General features: G+C 37.9%; 2 protein-coding genes across 2 annotated transcripts; both read left to right on the plus strand.

Moving 5' to 3' along the window:
* The first annotated feature begins 1,157 nt into the window (after positions 1–1,157).
* scamp4 (secretory carrier membrane protein 4) lies at positions 1,158–8,904 on the plus strand. The gene is made up of 7 exons (XM_049465859.1): positions 1,158–1,249; positions 3,908–3,924; positions 4,043–4,171; positions 4,351–4,507; positions 4,594–4,695; positions 6,450–6,567; positions 7,591–8,904. Exons 2-7 carry the CDS (start codon positions 3,918–3,920, stop codon positions 7,771–7,773), a joined length of 696 nt encoding a protein of 231 aa, XP_049321816.1. The 5' UTR covers positions 1,158–1,249; positions 3,908–3,917; the 3' UTR covers positions 7,774–8,904.
* A 2,054-nt stretch (positions 8,905–10,958) lies between these two features.
* Positions 10,959–20,978, plus strand: pias4a (protein inhibitor of activated STAT, 4a). Its single transcript, XM_049465860.1, has 11 exons — positions 10,959–11,108; positions 12,405–12,789; positions 12,921–13,005; positions 13,143–13,184; positions 13,313–13,403; positions 13,658–13,786; positions 15,649–15,754; positions 15,878–15,951; positions 16,278–16,438; positions 16,900–17,048; positions 17,294–20,978. Exons 1-11 carry the CDS (start codon positions 11,082–11,084, stop codon positions 17,557–17,559), a joined length of 1,515 nt encoding a protein of 504 aa, XP_049321817.1. The 5' UTR covers positions 10,959–11,081; the 3' UTR covers positions 17,560–20,978.
* Positions 20,979–23,625: the final 2,647 nt, after the last annotated feature.

Consider the following 23,625-nt stretch of genomic DNA (forward strand, 5'->3'; position numbering starts at 1 on the left):
ATTAATTTTCGCTAGATGTATGTTATTTTTCTTTGGTTGCAAAGTGCTTTTTCCTGGATTCTTACTACTCACTACTTCTTTTACTATTTTCAAACACCTAGAACTTCAGTTTCTAGAATTTAATTTTTCTAAATTGGAGCTTAAATTAACACTGAGGCTCAGTTTCCCAGTCCTGGAATTCTGTGAGATGGCGTCACCCTGAACTCACACCTAACATCCATTAGCTGCAGTCCTTTGAGGCCTTGTGAAGTCCAGCAAGGTGCAAGAGCTCAGATGCTTTTCACTCCTGAGTGCTAAAGGGATTGCTGGTATTGTACATTTTATTGGGTTTACCCTTTTTAAGATGCACTTCATTATTTGTAATCACAAGACTGCTTCTCTATCCTTCAGGCCATGGCTTCTTCAGTTTCATATTTTCAGCTCACCCTCAGAACTGACTGTAAATATGCTTTACTATATGCATTTGTTGGCAAAATGAAGTATGAGATGAATATTGAGAGGTATCAGGCAGGGGATTTTTTTTAATAATGGGTGAGGAGAAAATGATTGAGAATTTATGATTGAGAGTTATTTAACCTGTGTATTGACAAATACTTTTTTTTACTGATAAATACATTATAATTTGAAATTAGTATTAATAACTTAATTCATGTCAATTACAGATCAAGGTTTTGATCACAAATTAAGTTCTTAATTAAGTTAGGTTTTTTTAATGTTTTAATAGGTTTTGTACAAGAGGGTCATCAAGGCTTGTAGAATGGAAAGTGGTAGCAGGAAACACTGCAGGAATGGAAAAGGAAACATATGCTGGAATTGCACCACATTCAGCTTTCCATGTAAACAGTTTACAGGCTGCAACATGCCCAGCAATCTCTTCACTCTTACACTAAATTTCTCTCTACGGTGAACACGCAGAAAGGTATCTAACGCGTTGAACGGGTTTAGTTAAGTTTACTGAACAAGAACCAGACTAAACGCGGCGAAAACCTGCTTACACTAACTGTTCCAAGAGCTCGACATCCATATCTCCCAAGTTGCCTCTCTTGTGGTCACAAGCACTGGTAACACACCCTTCGTTTTCTTAGTTTTGGGATTTGTAGTTCTTTACCGCCACGACTTTAATGACCACGGTGCAGCTTGAACTAGCAGAAGAACTACATTTCCCACAAGTATGACGCCATCGACAGCGTTTTTTCCTCTATCCACGGGACCGCTACGGCACTACATCCTAAAGTTAGCGTGCCCTCAGGTAAGATAAAATTGAATGGTGATATTCTGTATTAATTAAATACTGCAGCACCGTGTCTGTCGGTGTATTTATATTTTCGTGATGGTTAAGTCTGATGGGCAGTCTGAGGAGCGGTGCTTCGTTTAGCAGCTGATAATGCTGATAATGCAGTCGATACCTTTAGCCTGTCCGACAGGCCAACTTATCCAACTTGGTTCTCTGTGGTTTTTGGTCTTTCTGTGTGTTGTAAAACCATTTAAACATTTCTAAGTAGTGATGGCAAACCGAGGCTTTCTGAAGCACTGAAGCCTTTTTCCTAATTGTATCGAAAAAAGGTTCATTACTCGGAGCTTCATAACACAGTGGACATCAGCGGCACCTGGTGGGCAAAACCTGAAAGTGCTTTGTGTATTTAAAGGACGAGGGGCGTTTTTTTTTGTCTTTTTACAGTTTTTAAACCTGTTCCAGTGCATTTACATGACATTTGAGGTTTAAATAAAAACTGAAAAAAGGAAATGGAAGAATACTTTGATGTCTGGATAATTTAATGCATTATATTAAAAGACATAACTGTAATATATTTTTAATTAATATATAATACACTTAGAATGTACCTTGATAAGGCACACTGGAGAAACTACACTTGTAATTCTAATTGCATTCACATTGTTGCTTTTTTCCCTTCACCATGTTATTAATCTGTTAATATACCAAATTTTAAAATTATATTATTCACTATTATTCACATCTTTCCAAGCAGGGTTTGTAACATGTTTACATGTATCACTAGTCCATTGCCTATTTTTCCATAGGCAAGGCTCATGTAGATATGCTGCATGGGGGATATGGAAGAATTTGATGAAAGAAATGTATGCTCATAAAGGTGAAGGTGCTTGTGTAAGGGGCAGGGGGCACATATTTAATGGACGTGGTTATGTACATGTGTAATTTAGTTTAGTTTTTATTTAGGAATAAAAAATTTTCCACAGTGCTGGGGTTCAGTTGGTTATTTCAAAATATGTTGTCATAAGGCAACACTTTTACTGGATGTATGCCATGACAGTACACACATTGAACTATGAGGATATATATATATATATATATATATATATATATATATATATATATATATATATATATATATATATATATATATATATATATATAATTATTTTACACTCTTACAGAACTAATAAAATGCCATATGTCTAAAAGGCATAGTTTTCTTTCAAAGTTTATATTTTCTAAATAATAATTTTCTACCTTATTTGATGGCAAAAGTTCAAAGTGTTCCCAAACTTCAGAACGGCCTCTTTTTCTTACTGGTTCCATTCTAATATTTTATTATCTACTATCTATATCTTATCTATCTATGATCTATCTATATCTTATCTTATCTATCTATCTATCTATCTATCTATCTATCTATCTATCTATCTATCTATCTATCTATCTATCTCTCTCTCTCTCTCTCTCTCTCTCTCTCTCTCTCTCTCTCTCTCTCTCTATCTCTCTCTCTCTCTCTCTCTCTCTCTCTCTCTCTCTCTCTCTCTCTCTCTCTCTGTCTCCGTATCTGTATCTCCGCTAACAACCCTCGAACTGCGCGCCAGGATTTGCCGCTTTTGAATCTTTCCCTGAAGCAGTCACGTGGTTGTGTGCCGAAATGAAGCTTCGGACGTCATTGGTCACGTGATCTTTGTAGAACGAATCAAGCATCGGCTCAGTGATTCGAACCAATGCGTGTCGTTTTTTCAACACACGCCTCGAAGCTTCAGGTTCAAGGGTAGCATCACTATTTCTAAGTGTGTTTATGCTTTAATCAGGACAAAGTGGGTCATTCTGCACCCTTTTATTGTTTAAATGAACGTTTGTATCTGATGTTTGTACCCTACTCTTTATTATTGTGGTGTTTAGTTTAGCGTGATAAATGCTGTTAAATGCTGCAGTTATAATGTAGGCTAGGTGTGTGTAAATAGCTGGTGTGTCCTCTTTCTCTTTCTCTTGCTCTGTGGATGTACATTAGCAACAAATCCATCTCCATGCTCTGCAGCAAGGGTAACTCTAAATCAATACAGTCCCTCCAGGCCACCAGTGACAAGTTGTCAATAATAAGAGCTGGATTAGTAACGTGATTAGAGTGTGCATGAATATTGCATACAGTGGTGCTGCATAAACATTTTCACAGGGTTATTCCACCAAAATATTGATTTCTTAACTCTCAAAACTTTATGAATATATACTTGTTTTACATTGGTTTACATTATTTGAGGTCTGAGAGCTCTGCATCTTTTTTGTTATTTCTCTTTGTCTGCAAATAAATGCTCTAAATGACAATATTTTTATTTAGAATTTGGGAGAAATGTTGTCCGTAGTTTGTTGAATAAAACAACAATGTTAATTTTACTCAAACATGTACCTAAAAAAAGCAAAATCAGTTAAACTGATTCAGACACTGAAGTGGTCTCTTAATTTTTTCCTCAGCTATATATTGTATGTTGCCTTTCACCTAAAAAATATAGAGATGTGAGCTAATTGTGTCTCATAATAAGTTAATTAACCTTATTGTATACCCATTTAATTGTGTCTCATAGTTTAAGCTAAAAAAAAAAATAAGTGAATGTATACATATGTATAATTTTGCTGTGATTAATAAAATCTTCTTCTTTTTACACATTGCAGAGATCTCACAATGACGGGTAAGTGACCTGCTAAGCTTTATTACAAATCCTTATTCATATTTTTTTAAATATAAATTAATAAAAAAGGAAATACAACTTGCAAAATCTGTGTGCGTGTGTGCTTGTGTGCTTTCAGAGCGAGTTAACAACTTTCCACCTCTACCTGCCATTTTGCGCATTAAGCCATGTTTCTACCAAAACATTGATGAGGAAATTCCTCCAGCTCATTGCCAGCTTGTTCGTCGAGTTTACAACCTTTGGATCTGTAAGCAACTTAGATTACACACAATCCACTTACCCTATAAACTTGCTGCTTAAAACTACAACATACTAGTCTTTGTATTTGGAGCAGTATTTTCTGAGTAGAATTTGTGTTAAGCAATAATAATGCAATAATAATGCAATAATAATGGTGGCTAATGACTGATATTTCTGTACTTGTAGTGTACTCTATTACACTATGCATCAACGTGGTGTCTTGCATAGCGTGGTGGGCTGGTGGCGGCGGGGCAGTTAATTTTGGCCTTGCACTTTTGTGGCTCTTGATGTTCGGCCCCTGTAGTTATACCTGCTGGTTCAGGCCCCTTTACAAGGCGTTCAGGTAAGACACTTTTAGACGAAGTAAGGTTGACAAGGTTTATTAGTGATGTCAAAAGAGGGACTTAATTTGATCATCTCTTTCCACAGGGCTGACAGCTCATTTAACTTCATGGCATTCTTCTTCATTTTCTTCCTTCAGTGTGTTCTCGCTTTCATTCAGAGCTTAGGAATATCAGGTTGGGGTGCATGGTGAGTATCATCTAAAAATAGTGAGGATATGGTGTTGATTTTTTTTTTCTTCAAAGCAGGGACCCTATTCTACACTGTAATACTGTAAGAGCTCATAGTGACACATGTTACAGTCTTTCCTTTTATCTTAAGAAGCCCATACTGACACATACTGAACATCCTGGATGTGGTTACAGGCCCGTTTGTGAATGGGTGTACATGTGACCTCATTTACAGAATGCTAGCGTGCTTGGTTAGCACTTAAGACGTAAAGGTCTGTTTCAAGCCATTTATAAAAAATCATGTATAACATAACGAGTTCTGACCTAATTTCTTGAACAAAATAATAAAAACGGATTTATTTGTTGCTGTGGCATACTGTGTAGGTTACAATGGTGATTTTAACCTCATTAGTCATGTGACTTCTATCACAATAAGAAAAAAAACAACAACAAATGAGCCGCTTAATTATTTATCTGATCTTATTCAAAACTGGGCCTGGTCTCTAAAATGAATGGTGATTTAAGTGATAAAGAACCAGTGCAATTTTAGTCATACATTTATCTCAGAAGTGCAATTCTAATAATAAATGTACCTCAGCAGTGCTACATTAGTCACATTTAACTTAAAAAAAAATGTATACAGAGAAAGGCGGGCCAGACTTTTGGTAAACAAACAAAAGTGCTCTTGGTGAATGGGTGGAGCGTGGTTATTGTAGTTGGTATAAATTATTCAGTCTTTTCATTTATTCATCCAAACACTGAAAGTGCTTTTTACCTTTTCATTCTAATAAAGTTGGTGGCCAAATATCCCTAATAATCAGATATAATCTATTATCCTACACTATCGCACAAATGCTTAACCCTAGAACCCAAGTGAAAGGGTAAAGAGAATATGTGTGAATTATTATAAATCAAGCGAGTAGAACACCTAATGTTTTATACCTTAACACCAAGCCTACATGTATTCCAGTCCAAATGTAGTAATAATAGTTTAGATTAAAGCTGGAAAAATATGGCATCTGATTATTATATGTATGAGCAAATACTCTTCTTTGGTAATAGTAAAAGATATGAAAACATGATATTGTCTTATTCTTACTTACAAATGCTTCCTTTAATGACATTGCTCAAACAAAAATGTAGTGCAAAATATCCATCACTAGCCCTATTTGTCCTTTGTATATTGACTGTTCTTTAGCCATCTACCTTTATTTCTGTCTTCTACTAGTGTATTTGCATATAATTGCAGTAACAAAGAAAACTGAGCTGTCATATCAAAGCATGTAAATGGAGGTGTGATTATCAGTGTTGCCGTATAGCTGTTAAAAGCTGCACCTTACACATTGTTAGGTTTAGAGGCGCTTTTAAAGATGCCTGGATTTGTTTTTGTGTATAAAAATAGCCTCTACTTCAAATGATCACATTTTAAGTTCCACTAGCTTTGATATTGTAATGCATTGTTGCTAACAGCAGAATCCAACCACCACATAAACTGACACTGAAAAGATGGTAAAATATTCACTTGAGTTAACTATAGGAAACTATAAGAAATAGTTTTTAACCTGAGTTCTCACAACAATTTTAAACAGTATTTTAAATGGTCAGATCACTGAATGAGCTCAGCTGTTCCATCAGAGAAGACTGAATTCTGATCATCATCACATGATTCGGTGTGCAGATAAATAGGTGAAAGATACAAGACCTGGTAATGACTAACCCAGTTTACCTCTGTCTTTCTCTCTCACTCGCTCACCCCTTCATGCCTTGCTCTAGTGGTTGGATAGCAACAGTGATGTTTTTCGGCACTAACGTGGGATCGGCTGTGGTTATGCTTTTCTCGGCTGTGCTGTTCACTGTAAACACAGTGTTCATGGGGCTGGTTCTTATCAGGGTAAGTCTAGTGCAAAGCATACTAAACTGCCTATATAAGACACACCTTAAAGGAATATTCCAGATCTTCATATAACTTATGGCCGTTAGTTAATTATAGATGTGTATGGACTTTTTTTTCCATTTTCTGAGAACTGTTAACATTGGCAGTTTTGAGTCAGCAGTTTTCAAATTCTTTTACTAGTTTTAAGAAAACGCATCAGACATAAACTAGGTAAAAAAAAATGCTTCTTTAGTGTGGTCTTTAGGACCACAGGACCCTGTTTATTCCACCTAATTTTCTCGCAAAGACAGATGTTGTAATGCATTTACACTGTATGTATAAACACTAGCATGCAGAAGAACGTTGAACTTGTCTTTTGAAGACTAAGAATGTTAGCGCAGGGAAATCAGCAAACTGGTATAGACTCAGCTCCCTGTTGCCTGTCATATTAAATAAATGAAGAAATTAATGCTATAATCATGTAATGTAATCTGATAACTTATTGTAACTTTTATAATATATGCAAGGATTAACTCTAGTATCAGAATTTATTTTTCTATTTTCCAAAAGCCTATGTAGTCCAAAATTAGGCTTACGGTAATTCCGTCTCAGAAATTGACCCTTATTGTATAAAGTCGCATCAAACAGTCCTGTGTCTACACAAAACAATCTGAGGTCCACATTAACAATTGTGTGTTCTTGTATAACAAATCTCCCATCTAATACACTCTCTTATAGAGTATAGTATTCTTTGTAATGAAAAACCTTTTAGAGGAATGTTTTTTTTTTAAGTACTCTGGTGGACATTAAGTTGGTTTCACACACTGTTGAACATAAAGTGTGGTAGTATATGGGATTCTAATTGGCTCTGGCTCTAAAACTAGCTTTTCAGAGATTCTGATTGTATCTGCTTCAGTTTGACTTACTGTCCCAACCCTGTTACATGTTTTTGCCATTTTTACCCAAACCTAATTGAATCATTGCATAATGTAAGTATCAAAAAGAGTGATAAATGTTGCATATTTTGATTTCTCTTTTCAGGTTCACCGGCTTTATCGTGGAGGAGGAGGCAGCTTCCAGCGTGCCCAAGAGGAATGGACCACCGGTGCTTGGAAGAGTGCCCCTGTGAGAGAAGCTGGCTTCAATGCCATCGCTGAGACTGGCCCAAGTCTTCCTCAGTACCCTGCTGCTGTGCCCAGTTATCCAGAAAGTGGACCATGGTGATGAACCATTCCAGACTCCAGGTGGAGCCAGAGTGCTCTATTTGTCCCCCTGCGTATAGCAGATATCTTAACTTCATGCCTCCACATGAATGACATAACAGTGAAACTGTGCAAGTCTAGAGAAAGGGGACTAAACATCCCGTATAGGAATCCATTGTACTTTTGTTTACAAATTACGTTGCCAAACCGGTTACACAATGACTTGTGCATATGTGAAAGAATGTAAGTAATGTTACTTGATAAAACAATCATGCAAATAAGGTACTGCTCACAATCAAGCCGTGGCAGCTTTAAAAAATTTCATTGGGACTGTGAAAACACTTTTAATTGCAGAATTGCTGAATTATAACACTACGGTTTTTTTTTTCACCAAGTGATTCCTTACACTACAGTAAGTGCACCCATTAACTGTGCAGCAGACCTTCTTTGACCTTTTGCTGAAAATGCTACATATTTTCAAGAAAAAAAACTGACACGAGTTAAAGGTGTTTAACTATATTTATCAAATACTGATATGACTGGCAGTAGCTAGACCTTTTATACATCAGAAATGTGCATAAGAATTGCATGCTTTTTATTTGCAGATAAGATTTTATTATATTTTTTTGTTCTCAGTGCCATGCCTTTTCTATCTGCTGCTTTGTGCCTGATCTTTAAAACTGACATGCGCCTTAATAGTCCTAGCATGTGCAAAGAATTATCTTTCCAGTTGCCTGAAGTTCTGCAGTTCCGTGAGTGGATATGGCCACGTCCATTTATGCAGAATTATTATTATTGCTATTATTATTTGCTCAGTGCAGTCAGCACTCTTCTTCTTCCTCCTAAATAACCATTACTTATGATTTCAGGCCCTGCTGTTGAAGTATACATTCCTTATGCCAATGTTTGTTCCAGCTCTCTTGTTTCAGTGTGTTCCTATTTGGAGCACCATGTTTACAGAGTGGCCATTTGAACCTGGGTTTTGAAATATTGTGAATTTAGTTGTTTTACTTTATTTTTATCTCTTGAATTTTCCATTTCATCTCTGGGCTCCATCTCATGTATAGTGATGACTAACATATGACTGTAAAATAAATGCATTGAGAAATGTATTATTGAGACAGCTAACTTAATAAAAACATTCCTTTTCAGATTGAATGTCTTTTTTGTAGTCTCTAATCAACAACATGTCCTAAAACAGGAAGGGGCAGTTTTCAGTCTCTTGTTATTTCTTGAATATTGATGACCGAGTTATAGTTTGCTAAACGTTAAACAGTACTTTTAACCATGAATTCTTTAGTGAATATTTAATCCTAACAGCTTTGGTCCAGCAAACACCTCTAAATAAGTAAAGTACTATCCTACAGAGCAGAATTTTGCTTATTATGGCAGAACTGTAGACAAGAAGACACCTGATACAGCATCAGCAATGTATCACCAGCTAGGATTACCTGGCAATAAATCTGGTGCTAAAAATGATTTCAGTTTTTGTTTAATGCAAAATGTACAAAACAAAGCAAGCACTAAATAAGTACTAATTATTTAAGTGTCATGAAACATGAGTATCATCACCGAATCAGTAATAATGAGTGTGACCTGGCAACCATGTAAACTCATGTAAGCAATCCTAAAGTCTTAAGATCTTAAAATAAAGGTATTAATGCCCAAAAGGCATATAAGAAGATAGCAAAGCTTTCTTATGGAACAATGTTAAAAGAAAGTTACATGACATAATTAAAATAATAAAAAGTTATGAAAACTAAGAACAAAAATAAAAGAAATAAAGTACTAAAAGTATGCAACGGAGATTAAGTTAAACTGTTGGGGAAGCCCAGGTAAACAGATATGTTTTCAGGTTACAGTCTGGACACATCTCACAGCTTCTGGGAGTTTATTAACAAAGTCAGCATAATGTCAAATACATCTCAATGGGCTCTCCTTGTTAAGAAAAACGTAATAAGAAAGATTTAGGTGATCAAAAATGATTTCGGTCATGTCCACATATAGTACAATAACTTGGTAACATAATTATTGTAACAGGCCTAACAACTGTATATAAAAAGAATGTGGTCTGTGAATGTCTCGCCAATTAAATAAAAACAGTAAAAATAAATATATTTAATGATAGCTGCCATTCAGCATTTTAATTATATTGATATTGTTGTACTTTAACCCCAGTATGCAGGAGAACAGAAGAACCACAACTAAAAAGTGTATTTAAAAGTGTATAAATAAAACACAGAGCAACTGCTCCCCCGCATGTCTGCACCAGGCCTCAACTGGTTCAGTCATGTCCTTCTTCTACACAGTGAACTGTTCCTAAGAGAGCCTGACATCAAACCAACAGAAATAAACACCACAGCTCTATCACACTGACTACAATTGTGAGTATATTGCAATGTATTATCACTTATCATTTCAGCAAGAAAAAAGAATGCTTACAGAAATTTTACCCCAGCCCTGAATAATTAACTATAATTGTAAGGGTAAGAATCTGGTGAAAATGTCTTTTTGATTGATTTGGATTTGAATTCCCTTAATATGTTCAATCCAGCTTTAAGAGGGTTTGCTTTTCTTATCAGACTAGTGGTGACAATTCATAGCCCTGATTCTTTTACCCCGCTCACTGTTCAACATTCCCTTTGCTCCCATCCCCCACCGCTCACACTCAACCAGTAAAACACGGCATGGAGTTGGGTGGGGAATGTGCACAATTGATTTTTCCATTCCATCTCCTAGTCCAGTCTTATTTCCTCGCTCCTGCTGATTAAACCATAAGTTCAATCTCATCTCAGTTTATGATAACAGCGTTTTATATTGCCGAAAGCATTCGTGGCCTTTTAAACGCGTTGGTGTGAAACAAGCAGGTAGAAATTAAACAAAAGCGTTTATTCCTGAATGTTGGGTCGCCAAAATCCCGACATGGATTTTCCCACGCGGGTCGGAGCCGGCGGAGCCACGCGCTCCCGTCCACTTCACGCTGAGCGTCCTCCGCCCGCTCTGAGCCTGGACTGAAAATACACCGGGCTTTCGCCCTCTCTCCAGACTATTAAAGCAGGCACGCCGGAGGATGAAATTCACACAGTGTTTGGACGGGTTTACAACAACCAGCGGCCTATGAGGACGGATAGACCTGCCTGCAAGTGCTCTTTTTTTAAAAGAGCGCTGTGACTTTAAACGCACGAAGCCACGCCTCGCTCCAGACAACACCGCCCACTTAGTGACGTTCAGGGCGCTGATTGGACGCGGCGGGCCGTCTCCGAAGGCGGTCGGCTCTTTTCATTGGTCTGCAGCTGCCGTTCGCCTGAGGACTCTCGCTGCTTTGTGAAGATGGCGGCCGAACTGGTAGAAGCGATGGTGAGTGGATGCGCGCTTTTGTTTTTCTTTGCGGGAAATAAAAGTGCTTTCCGGGAGCAAAGAGGAGCCGGTTGATGTTGGTTTCGGCAGCGGTGTGAGCGCTGAACAGCGTGTCACGGCGGTTTTATTCCCGCTCTTAGCCAGTGAACTGCGTTGGCAGTTGAGCAGGAGCTAAGCTGGTTAGCTAGCGGCTAACGTTAAATGAATGATGGGACTTCAAAACAGCTCAACTGACTGAGAACAGTAGCACTTTGCTCATACAAAACCTCGAGCTGAGGTCCGGGCTTAACTAAACATCCGCAGCTCCTGCTTAACAGGGCATTGGCGGGTCAGGCTGGTAGTCTGACAACTAGTATTAAAGCTGGGAAATGAGTGATCTGCTGCTCAGCTCATCCGGTGCCCCCTCCGCACTCGCAATAGCCTCCAGTAGCCGTTTAGCTAACCTAGCTAGCGTTAGCTAGCACACACTGTATGTACTACAGCAGCAGCAGCGTGTGTTTATGATGGGCTAACAGCTACCAAAGAGCTTCACAAGTAGACTGCTGAGTTGACTAAGACAGTTCATTAGTAGTGTTTTATGTATTATTGGTTTAGTAGGTTAACTGTGAACTATGAACACGGTGATCATGGTCATTTAGTGTAAACAGATGAAGCATTATGAAGGGCTTGCGTAGCTACAAACTGGCGGGTAAACCCTAGTTAGCTACTCGCTAGCTTAGCTAGGTTAGTATGAGATGATGTATGTAGGCTGGCATGGTGTTATGCTATTAGCTAGGTAGCTAATAGCTTTGATAGCTATCATAAACCGTTAATAATCTACTAATACTGTTATAAGCAAGCTATAAGACACGAGTTATATAGAAAGCTCTGGAATAAAGCTTCGTTGATTTTGCCAAATTAAAAAAAAACAGGAATATAATTAAGAGGAAGATGGATGATCACAAGCCATCAAACTATGCTGAACTGCTTGAATTTTTGCCCCAGGAGGAAATATTGATTTCTGAAAACATTGTAAATATAAACTTGTTTTCTTTGCATTATTTGAGGTTTGTCAATAGATTAAATATTTACTCACTAAATGTCAGTGCTTTCCACATGTTTACACCATACTGTTATTTAAATGACATTTATATCCGATGTACAGCTGTTTTCTTTTTTAAGTGATCAAAGGCATAATGGAAATAATTGTTAACTAATCGACTAATAAAAAAAATCATCAGATTATTTATAGACACTCTAACTGTGTTTACTCTTATTTTTCTTTTCTCTCTCCACGCCTGCTACTCCTCTGGTCAGAACATGGTGAAGAGTTTCCGGGTGTCTGACCTGCAGACACTGCTGGCCTCGATGGGGCGCAGTAAAAGCGGTCTAAAGCAGGACTTGGTGGGGAGAGCTTTGAGACTGGTGCAGACGGAATACAGCCCAGAGCTGCTGAAGAACGTCCGCCAGCTCTATGAGACACGCTTTCCCAAGTCGACTGGATGGTTGGCTGCCCGTCGCCCTGAGGGGGTCCCGGCAGTCTCCTACCCTACCCTAAACAACTCTCCTCGAGGCACAGCCCAGGGCACAGACTACCTCAATGGCATGCCCAAGCTGGCCGCACCGCCAGCAGCCGAAGTTAAATTAGTGCCCTTGCCCTTCTACCATAACTTAGAAACGTTGTTGCCACCTACAGAGCTAAGTAAGTCATGGTTTTGTTTTGGTTTGGTTTTCACGAATTGTCACTGGTTTTTTGTTGTTGGATGTGTTCATTGACCATTAGAGGTTGAAAGGCTGATGTTAGACTCTATTAAATCTTGCTATGCTTTGCAGTTGCCCAGAACAGTGAGAAACTTCAGGATAGTCAGTGTGTTTTTGAACTAACACAGGGCCAGGTGGACCAGATCCGAAATTCCGGGTGAGTAATAGCTGAAAAAGGGCAAATAGACATAAGTACCTTTTTATTATAGGTAGTTTGTTTTTAGTATTATCTGTGTTTCCACATCTATATCTTGTGTTTTTAAAAGAAATGCAAAACTGTTTTTGTGTTCTCAGTGAACTTCGTGCAGGGGTGAAATCAGTTCAGGTGGTTCTTAGGTGAGTCTGTTTTAATGTGTCTTTTTGTTTTGTTTCTTTATTTGTGTGCTATTGGATTATTGGACTGTGTAGATGTGTTGTTTTCAGTTCTAATTTTTTGAATATTCATCCTTTTTCGTCTTTTTCAGAATCTGTTACACAGACTCCATTGGTGTTCAGGAGGACCAGTACCCTCCGAATATTGCTGTCAAAGTGAATCAGTCCTACTGTCATGTCCCAGTAAGTGCATTCATGTCGGTTTCTTGAACTTGTAAATTCAGACCTAATGCACTTTACTTCTAACTCGCAGATTTAATTTGATTTGATTTGATTTGTGATTCATAACGGAAATTAAGAGAAGTCTTTTTTTTTTTTTTTACAGATTTTATTCAAAATAGTTTATCTATGCAATGTTTGCAAAAAAACATTTCTCTGGGATGATGTTTTTTCAGAATTTCTATTAAATATTTACCTTCGTCACCTGTCATTTCCAGGGTTATTATCCTTCAAATAAACCTGGTGTGGAACCTCGTCGGCCCTGTCGCCCTATAAACATCACACCCTGGCTTCATCTCTCCACAGCCACCAACAGAGTTACCATCACATGGGGTAACTTTGGAAAGGTAGATTGGCTTTTAACAATTTTATTCATATATTTCTTATATGTGAGTAGGCCGGTCACGAAAACGTAATTTTCAGGACGATATATTGTCCTATATTTATTGCGATAAACAATAAATTTGTCATTTTAAAGGGGGACTATATGAAATTCTTTTTTTTCGTGCTTCTGGCCTCCCAAAGGAACTGTGCCACAGTAATAAAATACTAGCACAATATTACTATTACACCATTTTACAGTGAAATTAACTTTTTATTAATAAGAACAGACATTGGGCTTCCAATATAGGTACAACCACTCTGGGACTCTGTGGGTTTTGAGAGAACTGCACTAAATATTAAACACTTTAAAAAAATAAAAATAAATAAATAAATAAAGTAACAAAAAATAGATTAAAGTAACATTTACATTAATTCAACTTTTTTTGAACACACTTTCAGATTCCTTTTTCTGATCATATACTGTATGTATATGCTATAAAACACACGTTAGCTCAAAAACACAAGTGTTTATATGATCAAAGACAGATAACTCAGCAGGCCACAGCTCTTGCAATGAATGTATTTTTTTAATGTAACTGTCAGACAAATTCAGAGTAAGCAACACCAACATGTTTACCGTGTGGGACTTGAGGCAGTATCTCTCTGGGAACAATTTTTATATCCAATATTTATCTTGTGAAATTGGGCTTTAAATGAGATCTCTGGTTAGTGGCTTTTGTTGCCACTATGAAGCTGTTAAGTTTTGAGCAATTCCTATTAGCCTCGAAGACATTCGCAAGCTAACACATCTCGACACTCACACAGTCTCCGCTGCGCGTGCATGTGTGTGGATGCATTGTCACTGATGCAGCTCTGCGTGCACTACACTCATTTAATAACGATAGATGCCACTGTCTGACAGATTCTTTAAGAGCCGGTAAGAGAGCAGCACTCGCTGAAACTCGCTGAAATTCGCTGGGACTTGTCGATAACGTGGTTATCACGACAGGCCTATTTGTGAGTGTTATAAACCATTAATTACTAAACTGTTATACTTTCTTTTGTACACCATGTTGCCTTCTTTCTTTTCTGTGGACCACTGCAGTGTGGAAGAATGGCTGCTTGCATAATATTACATTGTAGGCCTCTTTTGGGTATAGGGTATAGTTTCAGTTTCGTATGTTTTGTTGACCTTGCCTGTGCCTTTACTTCTACTTGATACTAAGTAAACAGTGTTTGAGACACCAAAGCACTGTCCTTTACAGCTGTGCCTTGATTCTGTTTGTAGGCTTTAAGAGATAACCTGATGAAAATGATGAAATGATCAATTAATCTAATGATGTTATGATTAATAGGAATGAGAGCATACTGGCTGTGAACTGGGGGTGTAACGGTACGTGTATTCTTTACGAACCATCACAGTATTGGGGTCATGGTTCGGTATGCGCAAACGCATGCAGAATACATGGTATACAGGCAGTCTGTAGGAGACTTGTGGAACCAATGAACGCAACCGCGAAAGTGTAGCTGCAGCACTGTTGCTATTATGAACTCGCTGCTTATCCCGTAGATTGCCCTGAAGTTTAGCTCTGAGCACATGGGCGACTGGAAAAAGTGCACCGGAGAGTACATGCACGGTCCAGCGCTCATACTGTCTCTTTCTCTCTCTCTCTCACTCGCTCGCCCTCATTTGTGCTGTCTTATTAATAAAGGTGAGGCTACAGAATGCCCAGCTTCTTAATTTTTCCCACCAACCGTACTGAAAACGTACCGAACTGTAGGGTTTATACCGAGGTGGGAACGGAACCGTGAATTTTCTGCACCGTTACACTCCTACTGTGAATGTGTTGTGCTGAGTGCTCATCCGGTTGTTTCCTATTTGCAGCGATACTCCGTGGCAGTGTACCTGGTGAGGGTCTTCACATCTGCAGAACTTTTCAACCAGCTCAAACACTGCTCAGTGGAGAGTGCAGAGCGATGTCGCGAACGCAGTAAGTTACCAAACCCAGAAGATTTTTTGAGAAGATCAAGGCATTGCTGTTAATATTGATCATGTTCTCTCTGTTAGGAAGTAAAGGTTGAAGTTGTTTATTGCTGTGTTTGTTTGCTTTCAGTTCAGGACAAATTGCGTTTTGATCCAGAGAGTGAGATTGCCACTACAGGGCTTCGAGTGTCCCTCATCTGCCCAGTACGTCTTTATTTTATTAATTTCTTTCCTTTGACTTGATGTTGAAGACGCCCCGAAACATTCACCCTTTTGTGCTTACTCATAGTCAATTGTGTTCTTATTTAAGAATCCCTGCGTCACTTGGCTGTTACGTTAAGTGTATCAGCTGAAAATGCTTCTGTATTATTGATTAGGCTTAATTATTTTACTTAATAAAATACAGAGCTAATGAGGTGCTTGTGTTAATAACTGACCCTAAAATATTTATGCAATAAATTATATTAATAATTGAGTCTCTGGAGAAATATAAATGATGTTAATGTCCTTGTTCTTGCCTGTCCCTTCAGCTTGTAAAGATGCGTCTGGGAGTGCCATGCCGGGCACTCACTTGCGCCCACCTGCAGTGTTTTGATGCAGTTTTCTTCTTACAAATGAATGAGAAGAAACCTACATGGACTTGTCCTGTGTGTGATAAACCTGCTCCCTTTGAATTGCTTACCATTGATGGGTAAGTCAAGGGCTTTTCTACTTTTATTGCTGCATTAGGCCAATGTGATACTAACACTATGGAGCAAGACAACTATGGCAAGAGATGGCACTGTTAATTTTTGGTTTTCTAAAACTACTGATTAAATTACCTAAACTTTATTTTACTGATTTTTTTGTTGTGTAGTCAATGAATAAAAAAAAATAATAATAATTTATTTTTCTAAAGGGGTTGTTTGTGAGTTAAACAGTGTAACAACAGTAATAAGGAATTACAGTGTTTTATTTTTTGTCATTTTCTTTTAAAGAATGTAATATGTGCTGGTTATACATTTCTTTCACTCATCACCCAACAAAACATACTAGTAATTTGTGTGGCAATGTTACGCCCTCATCAGGCACTTGGCAAGCATATGGCAGTATGTGCGCACAGATAGTTCTGTTACTTATGGATTTAAAGGATTCCTGCTTTTCCTGGTCCAGATTACTCTCAGAAATCCTGAAGGAGACTGAAGACGTGGAGGAGATTGAATATTTGACAGACGGTTCATGGAGACCTATCAGGGATGACAAGGAAAAGGAGAGGGAGCGGGAAAACAGCCACACTCCTGAATATCCTGTTGTGGATATATGTAAGGTTTTTTTCCTTCATAAAGATTAAACTGTAATAAATAAATAAATTAAGATTTATGGATGATGGACCATTATAATAAAACATTATGCATTTAATTATGCCTGTCAACACTGTACAAATTATTTAACTAGTTCCAATGTTACCATAATTGTTTGTTTGCTTTAAGGCTTTTGGGTAATACTATATTGTACTTTGATGTTGTATTAGTAATAATAATGGTAATACATTTTTTATTTACTTTAGGTGTCCCTGAAGCGAACGGACACTCCCCAGCGCACAGCAGCACGAGCCAGACGGGGAAGTCGGCACAAGGCGGCCAGTCAGCAGCCACAGGTGGGGCCAGTGGTGCGAACAGCGGGGCAGTGGTGGACCTTACTCTGGACGACTCGTCAGACGAAGAAGGGGGTGGGGGGGCTGGGGACAGCGAGGACACAGAGGACAGCCAGGACAGCCCAGCGCCCAAGAGGGGCCGATACGATTACGACAAAGACTTGGTCACTGCATACTGAGACAGGCTGGAGATACTGACTGAGAGGGACAGGGGACAGGTTGGATCTGAGCCGTGGAATTTCAGAAAAGTCCCCTTCTCTCCCCTCACCTCCCTATCCATTGTTTCCTTTCCCAAAACATGTTTCCTTCTCCCCCAATATACATGCAGACACATGAACACATGCACAAACTAAAGCTGTTGACCTCTGGAGCAGGTGGGCATCCCCATGACATCACTGGAAATCCACAGATGTCCACTAAAGCCATCTTCTCTCTCTTTCTCTCTCTTCTCCTCAGTATCTGAACATCGTATTCTCCCTTTAAAATGACTATGGAAGAGTAACAACCCCACCACCTTCATTGACTTTTCTCTTTCTGTCTCCACTACGCTTTGTTTTCAGTCTAAACCACTTGGCCTCACCGTCATCAAAGGCATTCTAGGTTTCCACCATAGTTAAGTTCTGTTAGGAGATGCTTAAAAAAAGATGCTGCTCTACTCCAAACATGGGCAATATCAGACGGTCAGAAACAGTTGTGACACGTACAGAGACAAATTGATGTTCTGCAGTTTCGATTTTTTTTTATTAGTAAAGTAAATAGGACTTCTAACTTTACCACCCATGATTCATATGGAGGCATTTTCATTAAGCTTTGATATTGCGCAACAGCCATTATCAAAAAGCCAAAATAACTCAGCTGTATCAGAAATCACGCATGGTCAGATTTTGGAAACTAAGGATTGTTTTTTTGTTTTACACATATTTTTGTCTTTCCCTTTTTCCACAGAAATTGACAACCTACCTCAGTCTAAAGGCAAACATAACCACAGCTTGGAAGAGTAGACAACCTGACATGATTTGATGTTATATAATTTTGTTATAATGCACATGAACACTGGAGGGGAAAAAAAAAAAATCGCTGCATTATTTGTGGTGCCCCTGTCTCACTGAAAGAACCCTGAACGTTATCAGAAGCAATGAATTTCCAGTCAGGTTTTCTCAAAATAGCTGAATTACTTCCAGCTTAAATACACAAGGAGTGCTTTGTCATAATTAGTCAACACGTAGAACTGTCAGGACTAACAGTTAGTGACACTCCTGAAATCGGTGTACCTGCAGATAAATATTGTACAGTAGGATGTATTCATCATGCATTAGTCGTTTGAATGGATGAATGCCGGTCTGGATTCTCATTCTCATGAATTTTGCAGGTTGGCTTGTTGGCAGTGTGAAAGGGAACCATGAGTTAAATCAAGTGGGACTGCCTGATAATAACTGGTCTTGTCTAGTAGTGTGAAAGGGCGAGTTGGAGATGGAGCTAAGAAGAAGCTCATAAGATGCCAAGAACTTAAACAACCATACAACATCAATTGTAAAAGTGGCAGAGATGTGCCAAGCAGTGGCCAAGCTTTAGTTGCTGGATTGGAAAGTTGACATGAAGTGAATTCGCGCAAGCAAGAGGCATCTGACCTAATGATTTCTTTTCAGGTGTCTTAGTTTCTGCAGTTGGATGTGTTCACTGGAGTATGATGGAAGATTCTGGAAGAATTTCTGTTGCTGTTGGATGTTGCTTGTTTTGTCTGAATTGCGAGGTTGTGAGTTTGTTACATTTGCTTAATCTCCTGATGTGGAGTCGTGGTGATCATAGGACATACAACATTTTTCATTTTAATTTTTTTGGGGGGGATTGTCAGATGAGTATTTATTGGTTTAATTCTTTGTATCTTAGTAGCCTTTGGTATTATTTGTACATATGAGGCAGTTCAGAAGAGTGCAGTGCTATCTAAAGTGCTATCTTTTCTTTTTTTTTTTAATTGGTTGGGAACAGAAATGTTGTGATGATCAGGCCGGGTGCATTTGCACAGACACTTGGCTGGTTTTGATTATGATCAGAGGTTTTGCCATGTCTTCTCACAACCACTTCTTTTATAATCCACATTGCATTCAGGCTAGTCTTGTGTTGCAGTCTGTGAAAAAATAACACTGACCAGTTGTTTTGACTTTATCCTAATCTCAGAGCTCCTACTCCAGGCTGCGTTATCAAACTTCCACTGATTTGGGATGAGTTGTGCTTAGCAAATGCTAATACAGCTGATAATGGACTGGCACTTTGATTATGGTAATGTTTGATATGTGTGTACATATCTGTAGGCCACAGAATATTTAGGCGTAAGCTGGTAGTCCAGCTTGCTTGCTTTGCAAGACATTTTAATTTGGGAATCGTGATCACTGATTAAGTGTTGTGATGTACAGCAGCATTAACTTGATTTGCCTCTCTGCTGGAAATTTTTTTTGCAGAACCTATAATTGAAAGCATTTTCTTTTGGGCAAGTAGTAAAAGTTATTATTTTTGTTTTAATTTTTTTTTAATTTTTGAAAAATAGAAGCTTCAGAGAAACCACTGCATAATGTCAACTGCTCCTGGTGTTTTTTTCTGTCTTGTAAAATCATCCAGAAATCTGACTGGAAGACACTCTGTACTCTCTCCCATCTGCTGAACAGAATGTCGGAACAGAAGAAGAGCACTGTCTTCCTTGTATTGTCTCTACAATACATCCAACTTTTCACATTTTACACCTGTAAAAATAAAGAAGATTAAAAAGGTTACTTAAGTAATGCCATAGAACATCTACTTTTGGCATTTTGTACAAATCCAGAGAACCTTCACATGATTTACAGGTTCTTTCCAATAACCCGTCTCTCACACAAAGTGGTAATTCTATGGCATCACATTAAAGAATCCTTTAAAGTAACTTTATTTTAAAGAGTGTAGTAAATGGAAATTAGTGCTGAGTTCTCTTCACCAGTCTTTAATGTTTGTGCCCTCATAAAGACCACCTACATTTGGTAGTCTTTATATTTTTTTCCACCTAAATTATAGGATTATGTCTTACATAGTGATTTAATACAAAAAAAAATTGTTAGACTGATCCTGTCTACACTCCCACCCCTTTTAAATCTGGTCAGCAGTAAGGAGGTCTAGAGTCTGAGTTAAAATCTGGGGTTTGACTTGAAGTGATCCTTTGGGACTGGAGGAAAGTCTTCTAACAGTGACATCCCTTCTTCTTACAGTGCTTAAGATAGCATGGGCAGTGGCTTGCAGTCCTTGATGTAAATGTTTCGTTTGTTGTGTCTTTTTATATGTTCATATTAAAAGCCAATAAAAAAATAAATATTTTATCAAATTTTGAATTGCCTCCAGTTGCTCCAGTGGGTGGTCTTTAGAGAAAAGAGACATTAGTGGGTAGCTATTGCCACTTTCATAAGAACTATATAAATCAGCGAAATAATATTGTCATGTCCTCAGCATTGGATTTGGCTGTAGGAACCAAGTATTCAGTTGTCCCTGTTTGAATGGAAAAAGAAATGTAAAAAGTTTAAGGAAATCATACTCTAACGTGTCATGTGTGCAATTAATTAAACTGATTTTAAAAAAAGGATGACTGTCTTTTAAGTGTTTCTTAATTTTATTTAAATTAGAATTCAGTTCACAGTTTTTGTGTGTTTGATAAGGGTGTCTCAGTGGAAGTAGACAATAGAGGTAGTAGACGTATATTTTTACTTGATCTTGCCACTAGATGTCACACTTGGTATAGGATCACTGCTGCTCAAAGAAGACCAAAGTTCATGTGTTTTACATCCGTGTCATATTTATACAGAGTGTTATAAATGTGGAGAATAGGATGTTAACTGGAACAGCACAGCTGTGAAACACGTTTGTTTATTTTTACACCTTTTGAGAGAATTTCTCATTTGTGGAACTAGTATTAACACTGTGATTGACTGGTACCCTGTCCACGGAAATGTGACTTTAAATCTTGGTGTGTTGTCCACTTAAATCTGAAGGCTTTAATTTGCCAAAAATGCAATTATATGATTTTAAATTGTTATTTGATGTAAAATAGTAGAGCTGTGTGGTGGCAAGAAGTTGTCCCTACGATTCAGTGTACTGCAACAGAAAAACGCAATACTATTCTTCACTTCTTCTTCTTTACTGTTATTCATTAAACCTGATTAAAGGGAAAATATACATTTGTAAAATTCCTATCTAATGCCCTGGTTTAAAACAATACACAATTTACCACTTTCTTAAAACAATCTTTACATATAAACTACCTATTAATTGCAAATTGGTACAGTATTGCGAAACATAACATTGTGATACTACAACATAACACCCCTAATAAAAAAAAACATGACTTGATTGGGTTGAAAAATGCCCATATGTGGTAAGCCAAATTACCACCCTGTTATTTTACTTTAAAGTGAAACCTGCTTACAGGAACAATACTGGACTCTTATTTTTTGGCTGGTTTATGTCACTGAGAAGACTCACAGCTGTGTAACCTAGTGTATCATAGCATAGAGCTTCAACTAGACAAGTGGCATTAGCATTTAGCCTTGTTAGCTTCACTTTCATGTTCTCCTGAAGTAGCTTTTGTGTTTAGACCCAAAATGTTTTTGTTTGTTGGATGGGTTTATGTTCATTTTGGGGATATGAAGAAAATGAGTCAAGGTTGCAGATTTAAAGCTGGTTTGGGTTTGGCCTGTTTCACAGCCCCATTTTAATACTAACATTTTTTTTTTGGTTTTGCTTTTGAATGTGGACACAAAAGTAATAAAAGTTCAGTTGAACTGAATTTTTGAAAAATTTGTTGCTGAGCTGAAATGGAAAATACATTTCTTGATAATAGAAATGGTTCAAAGTAGGCTACACTGGAATAAAAACTTGTTACATTTACTTTCATTGCAAGCTAGTGATTGTTTTTTGCTTCTTATAGCATATTAAGATTCCAATAAATAAACACTAAGCTGCTTCTAGCTAGTTCTAACATGTTTAGTTCAGCCCAAGAAGATCTTGTTTGTTAACTAATGATAGAATTCAGGTTCAGATGGAAATCTGAAACACTTATGCCGGTCCTCCCTGCTCTGGGAGATCTAATACTGTGAGAGTTTAGTTTCACCTCAGATTTAACACACCTGATCCAGTTTCTCAAGACACTTAGTTGTGTCATAATATTAAAGATGAGTGTGTTGGAACTGGAGGGGAATGCAGTTGGTCCAGGAATGGGGTTGGGTCCGGGGTTGGGTCCAGGAATGGGGCCAGGCCTTAATTTACAGTATCTCTTAATACACTGCCTGGGCAAAAAACAGTTGCCTTCTGGATTTACCTAAGCAAATTATGCAAGGTCGCTGCAGTTGGTCAGGTCTAGGTTCAGCAAAAGTATTTGACTTTCTACTAGGTTTTAGAACACTGCTGTGAGGATTTGATTGCATACAGCAGCAAGAGGGTTAGTGAGGTCAGGACATTTGATGTCCATCTCATCCGCTACTCCCATTATATCACAAAAGTATTGGATGAAGCACCATCCTTCCAGAGAACACCGTTCCACTGCTTCACAGCTCAGTGCTGGGGGACTTGTACCACAGGCGCCATGTCATGAAATAGGTATTTTTGTGCTTTGTGCTTGTTCTATTGTCTATACTGCTCTACAGGGACTAGAGAAGCTGTGTGTGTGTGTATTTGCTCATCACTGTCAGGAAAGGGTGCAATTTAAAGTAGCTGAATGCATACATTAAAAGAGGGAGGGGGGCATTTACAGATATCAGTCTTAAAGGCACAGTAACAAAGCCAGACAGGTTCATTGTAAGAGATAAAGATAGGTTGGAAACTGATCATGTAAAAATTATATATTAGTACTTCAATTAATTAAAACCATCAATCGAATAGTTATGAATCAAACAATTAAGTCAATTAAGTAAGAGATTGATGAATTACAGTGAACATATGATGTGATCTTAGATCAGTACTCTTAGATCAGTATAATCTTTTATAGATGTAGTAAATACGGAGCCCCACTGGCCTTTTTCATTATACCTTTGACCACAAACACGCCTGCTCTGTTGGCTAATGTGCTTCACACAATTAAAATATGATTTTAACATTGAACATTGAATAAACATTTATCTAAAATAAACAACCATTTATTAATAGGCATCAGTTGTTGAAATGTTGAAATTCTGACATTAAATTAACGTTCATTTAAAGGTTTTGAATGTTTGGGGCTCTAAATCCACAATAAGAAA

Source organism: Astyanax mexicanus, chromosome 16 (genome assembly GCF_023375975.1).
Source record: "Astyanax mexicanus isolate ESR-SI-001 chromosome 16, AstMex3_surface, whole genome shotgun sequence".
Classification (NCBI taxonomy): Eukaryota; Metazoa; Chordata; class Actinopteri; order Characiformes; family Acestrorhamphidae; genus Astyanax; species Astyanax mexicanus.